The 6,000-nt window shown below is 34.7% G+C and overlaps 1 protein-coding gene across 1 annotated transcript; it reads right to left on the minus strand.

Moving 5' to 3' along the window:
- Positions 1-4,813: 4,813 nt before the first annotated feature.
- On the minus strand, positions 4,814-5,761 carry LOC131822657 (olfactory receptor 5M1-like). Its single transcript, XM_059158945.1, has one exon. The coding sequence runs from the start codon at positions 5,759-5,761 to the stop codon at positions 4,814-4,816; it is 948 nt and encodes a 315-aa protein (XP_059014928.1).
- Between the last annotated feature and the right edge of the window lie 239 nt (positions 5,762-6,000).

Below are 6,000 nucleotides of genomic sequence, written 5' to 3' on the forward strand. Positions count from 1 at the left end.
TGAGCCACCCAGACACCCCCCCTTTTTTTTTAAGATTTTATTTATTTATTTGACAGAAAGAGATCGCAAGTAGGCAGAGAGGCAGGCAGAGAGAGAGAAGGAAGCATATACAAACATTTTTTTAAGACTCCTGAAAACATCCTGTTAAACTGATTTCCAGAAAAACTATATATTATTGTTTTCTTGACATCCGTGATGTAGAATGTACCAGTCTTTTGGAACCCAAATATAAATCCACAAAAGTCTCTTATTTCAAAGGTGTTTTTTTGTTTGTTTGTTTGTTTGTTTGTTTTTTGGTTTGGAATTATCACTATTTATTTAGTGGTGATCGGTTTTTGTCTTAGGTTTATTTATGGACATTTAGGACCAAGATCCCTTGAACTACACATTATGTAAGATTAATCTGATAATTACTGGAAGGATAAACCAGTGGTATAATAGTAAGCTGGAGGGAGCCCTGATAGGTAGCATTTTCCATTTTCATTGTTATGAAATGAACTTCCACACTGGCCAATTTCAAGACAATCCCTTTAACAACTGGCTTGCAAACCTGAATATTTAAGAATTGGCTCTATGGAGTCAGCTGAAATTCATCCTTAAAGAAAACCCCATCTAAACTAAACTGGTATATTCTCTAAATCTCCACGTTATTTGAATATTGGAGAGAAAGTTCCTATGAAAAAGATAAACCCCAGTTCCAGTATCTTAACATATTGTTGCATTTCAGGTATGAAGTTGCCAAGTTGGAACACTTATTTTATATTTTTAATTATTAATATTTTTACTCATTAATTTTAGCATATTTTTACTTTTTTAAAATTTAATTCCCTTTTTTTAAGATTTCATTTTATTTATTTGATAAAGAGAGAGATAACAAGTAGGCACAGAGACAGGGGGAGATAAGGGAAGCAGGCTCCCTGCTGAGCAGAGAGCTCAATTCGGGGCTCAATCCCAGGACCCTGGAACAATGACCTGAGCTGAAGGCAGAGGCTTAACCCACTGAGCCACCCAGGCGCCCCGATGTATTTGTACTCTTATCAATATTCTTATTGATAAAATACTTTTATCAATTTTCTACACATAGACTTTTATCAAATTTCTACACAATTTTCTACACCAATATTTATGGTGTTTTAATGTTTTAAATCATATCTTTATAAGTTTACCACTTTATCTTATCTGTGACAAATACTTCCCAAAATATGTTTCTTAATTTTAAACAGTTTTATGGTCATATTCAAGCAACTCTTCCATTGTGAATTTCTCCACTTGAATTGACCTCAGAAATATTTGTCTGATTATTTAAAAGATTAATATTTAATTTAATTCAAATCAACATAGTTTTGGTATTTTTTCTTTCAGTGTTTGAAATGATGCACAATTGAGGAGTATGTGTTTGCACATCAGTCTTTTGGGGGACAGTTGCTAGCAAAAGACAACTTAGTTGGAAATAAGATTCTATATTTAGATAGCATTGCTGAATAATAATGTTACCTTATGAATACTGGTGTGACACAAAAATAAATGTTTGTGTAACATGTTAATAAATATACCACATTAATATGAGTTCAACATTTTGCTCTTGATTTACAAGGCACAACATACCTTTGCTTCCCCCCCCAAAAAAAAACCCTTAATTCACCCATCTGGAAATACAGCCATGATTCTATACATCTCCCTATTAGATGTGGGGACCAAATAATACAGTACTAAGACTAAAATATTTCTCCATATTTTTTAAAATAATTTACAAGGAGTACATATTAGAAGTATAACCATATTTGATTTTCATGTGTGTGTGCATCTGCTATCCAGATTGAGCTATCACTTGCATAATTTCTTGGTTGAAAATATTTGATGGTGGGGCACCTGGGTGGGCTCAGTGGATTAAGCCTCTGCCTTCAGCTCAGGTCATAATCCCAGAGTCCTGGGATCCAGCCTCTCTGCTCAGCAGGGATCCTGCTTCCCTCTCTCTCTTTCTGCCTGCCTCTCTGCCTAGTTGTGATCTGTCTGTCAAATAAATAAACTCTTTAAATAAAAAAAAAAGAAAAAGAAAAAAAATTAGATGGTTAGAAGCATTCGATTTGCGTTATCCTACTATACATTGAAATGTCTACCAAAAATTAACACTTTTTAAACTTTATATTAATTATGTGAATTTGGTTTAAAATATATGTATCAAGTGGTCAAAGGAATAGAATCAGCCAGAAATAGATTCACTTAGTGTACAACAAAGGTGATGTCACAGACGAATAGAAAAACAAAGGGTTGCTTAATAATTAGTAGGGAAAAATGGTTTAAAAATGTGCAGAAAAGAGTTACATACAATATTACTACATATAACAGAATTGTATCTAAAATAATTCTAAAATAAGATACTCCTATAATAAATGGTAATGAAAAACACAATATACATACCTCCTTATTTAAATTTGAGTTGGAGAAAACCTACAAAATATGAATAAGTTTTTTCCAAATAAGAATGTAAATATTCTTCATGAGAAGAATCATCAGAAATGAAAGACTATCAGCAAATTGATATATTCTCCTTACTTGTTAAATATATATTTCAAATATTCCTCTCTCATAATAAACAGACTACTTTCCTAAGAATTTTCTTTGAGATACAAAGAAACAAATATCCTTAGAGGATATTTCCTAATCTCATTAACAATATAATGAAATGCTTACTTTCAAACATGACTAGTTATACATGTAAATGGCTGATGCTTTCCGGAGAGAAAAAGTTATCCATAAAAAATTTAGCTAGAGCTTTAAAAATGGCCAAAACATTTAATTCAACAATTGCCTTCTAAGATTGATCCTAAAGAAACAATCAAAAAAGTATGTACATAAAGATATGGGTCAATCTTAAAAATAATAGAATGCATAGATAAGATGATATAATGGTTTGCAAGATAAACCAAATGAAAGAAAATACACCAAAATGCTGAAAGCAGCTGTCTTTGGATAGGAGATCATAGGTAAATTTTGCTTTTATTCCATAGACATTTCAGCTTATTTATGTATTTATTTTAGACAAAGAGAGGGAGAAAGAGCATGAGCAGGAGGCATAGAAAGAGAGGGAGAGAAAGAATCCCAAGCAGACTCCCCACTGAGCCTGGAGCCTAACACTTTTGGGGCTTAGTCCCACAACCCCAAGATCATGGCCTAAGCCTAAACCAAGAGTTGGACACTTAACCAACTGTGCCACCCAGGCGCCCCAGACATTTCAGAATTTTTCAACTTGCTTTTCTATAATCAACATGTTATTTTTGTGATTAAGTTCAAGGATAATTTAATTATAAAGTATTAAGTCACATTAAAAATTGTGTTCACTATAAGTATTTAGCCTGTATTGAATGTAAACATTACATTATCAGGTGAAAATCAATATTCATATTTGTATTTGGCATATGATTACAGTTTTGTTTTATGAATGATCATAATATACATGCATATAAAATCACTGAGAATATGGAAAAACATAAACGCAAATTGTCCATTGATTAAGACATTACTGATACAAGTTATTCCTTTACATCTGTCTGTATTTTCTAGTTGTTCCTAATGAATATGTGTGCTTTTATAATCTGGAAAACATATTCATAAAACACAGTCTAAATATATCTGTCGTATATCAAAATTGTCTGCTTTACATGAGACAGTAAGACAGTTCTACTTTACACACAAACTATCATGTCTACCTGAAATGTCAGAGGAATTACACAGTCACTATTACACCCTCATCACAATAACCAAGATTTCATCTGGAGCAGTAACCTCATCCCTTCATTATCCCCACCATTCCCCCCAGCACTGCAGCGTGCTGAATTGAGCCTCGGTAAATTGGAAAGAGGGAATTTGAAACAAGAGATTTGTCTTCTTGATACTTAGAAGCTGAATGACTGTAGAAAGTCATTTGATCCCTCTGTGCCTAAGACTCCAAATGTTATAAATAGAGATAATAATTTTGAGGGTCAAAATAAATAGTGATGGGGCACATGGGGGCTCAGTCGTTAAGTGTCTGACTCTTGATTTTGGCTCAGGTCATGATCGCAGGGTCGTGGGATTTAGCCCCACATGGGGCTCCATGGTGAGTATGGAGCCTTAAGAGTCTCTCTCTCTCCCTCTCCCTCTGCTTCTCCCTCCTGTCCATGCTCTCTCTCTCTAGAAATAAATTAACTAATTAAAAAAAAACAGTTATATAAAAGTGAGCATTCACTATAGAGTGACACATTTATTTTTGTGCACATCAATTTTTGTTGTATCATATCTCTAAAGAATTTCTGAGGTGGCCTTCATCCAAGGAGTTATACAATGGAAAAAATTAGATCACAAATAGAAGTAAATAAATAGAATATAAAGAAAGACTACAAATAGGTCAACCATTTGGTTTAGAAGACTTGACAAGATTAAGTTTAAAGATTGGTTCTTGGAAGCCCCAGTGGTCTTAGAACTAGAAAATAAAAGGAAACATATGATTATTTAGACAAAATATTTAGACAAAATATAAAGCACTTGTATAATTTTTCAGTTAGGATTCTAAATGTGGATATTAGCACACTTTGATTGCTAAAATGGGAACGCAACTCCTCGCTTAGCAAAAAAAAAAAAAAAAAAAAAAAAAAAAAGAAAGAATGAAAGAAAAGAAAAAAAAAGAAAGAAATTTTATTATAAGTTAAGGAAATGAACTAAATGATGATAATCCTCAAAAAGAAAATGGAACATAAACTGTATAAGAGGTAGCACTTCTCTTATTTATTTCTAATCACTGTATTATCATAGGCAGTCATTTCAAATGAACAGAGATTCAAATTTCAATTTTATAAAAGATATTTTCCTTAATCACTTGCTGCATAGCATGGATCACATCCTTATTCCTTAGACTATAAATCAGTGGGTTCAACATTGGGCTCAAAAAAGCATAAAAGACTGCAAATACTTTGGACTCCTCTACGGACTTCTCAGATGGACTCCTTAAGTACATACAGAAGAGGGTTCCATAAAATAGGGTGACTGTTGTCAAGTGGGAGCCACAAGTAGAAAAGGCCTTGCGCCTGCCTTCAGCAGAACGGATCCTCAAGATGGCTGCAATAATGAACAGGTAGGATAGCACAATGATGAAGAGAGAGCTTGACAGAGTCAAACCGGCAACTACCAGCATCGCCATCTTCTTGACATAGGTGTCAGAGCAGGCCAACAGTAGAAGAGGAGGATCTGCACAGTAGAAATGATTGATTTCAAGGGAGCCACAGAAGGACAAGTGAAAAGTCAGCAGGGTCTGGGAGAGTCCGTTAAGGTAACCACAAGCATAAGAGACCGTGACTAGACAGATGCAGATGTTCTTAGACATTCTGGTACTGTAATGCAAAGGGCTACAGATGGCCACATAGCGATCCAATGCCATTGAAGCAAGGATGTAAAACTCAGTGATCACCAGGGCTATGAAGAGAAGACACTGTGTGAAGCATCCAGCATAGGAGATAGTTTTCTGGTCTGAGAGGAAATCGTGCAGCATATTGGGAGTGATATTGGAGGAATAGCAAATGTCTACAAAGGAGAGGTGGCTCAGGAAGAAATACATGGGCGTCTGGAGGTGGGAGTTGGCCCTGATCAGCACGATCATACACAGATTCCCTGCCAGCGTGACTAGGTAGATCACCAGAAACACCGCAAACAGGATCTTCTCTAATACTGGGTCATCTGTGAGTCCCAAGAGAATGAATTCTGTCACAGTAGTGTGGTTTTGAGAAGACATTTTCTTATTCCTTGAAAACTGAGAGTGACAGAGAAAGTGAGGATTCTGCATTTATTCCATCCATTTTATCATTTGCTCATTGATGAATTACTAAGAAATTTCTCTTCTGTTTTATGAAATACTTCAGAATGTCTATATAAGTATTTTTGTCCTGTGTCTCTCTGTTTCCTCTTTCTCTTTTATCACTCTCTCTTGTTCTTGCTCTTGCTCTCACCTGTGTGTGCGTGTGTGTGTATATA

Source organism: Mustela lutreola, chromosome 1, assembly GCF_030435805.1.
Source record: "Mustela lutreola isolate mMusLut2 chromosome 1, mMusLut2.pri, whole genome shotgun sequence".
NCBI lineage: Eukaryota > Metazoa > Chordata > Mammalia > Carnivora > Mustelidae > Mustela > Mustela lutreola.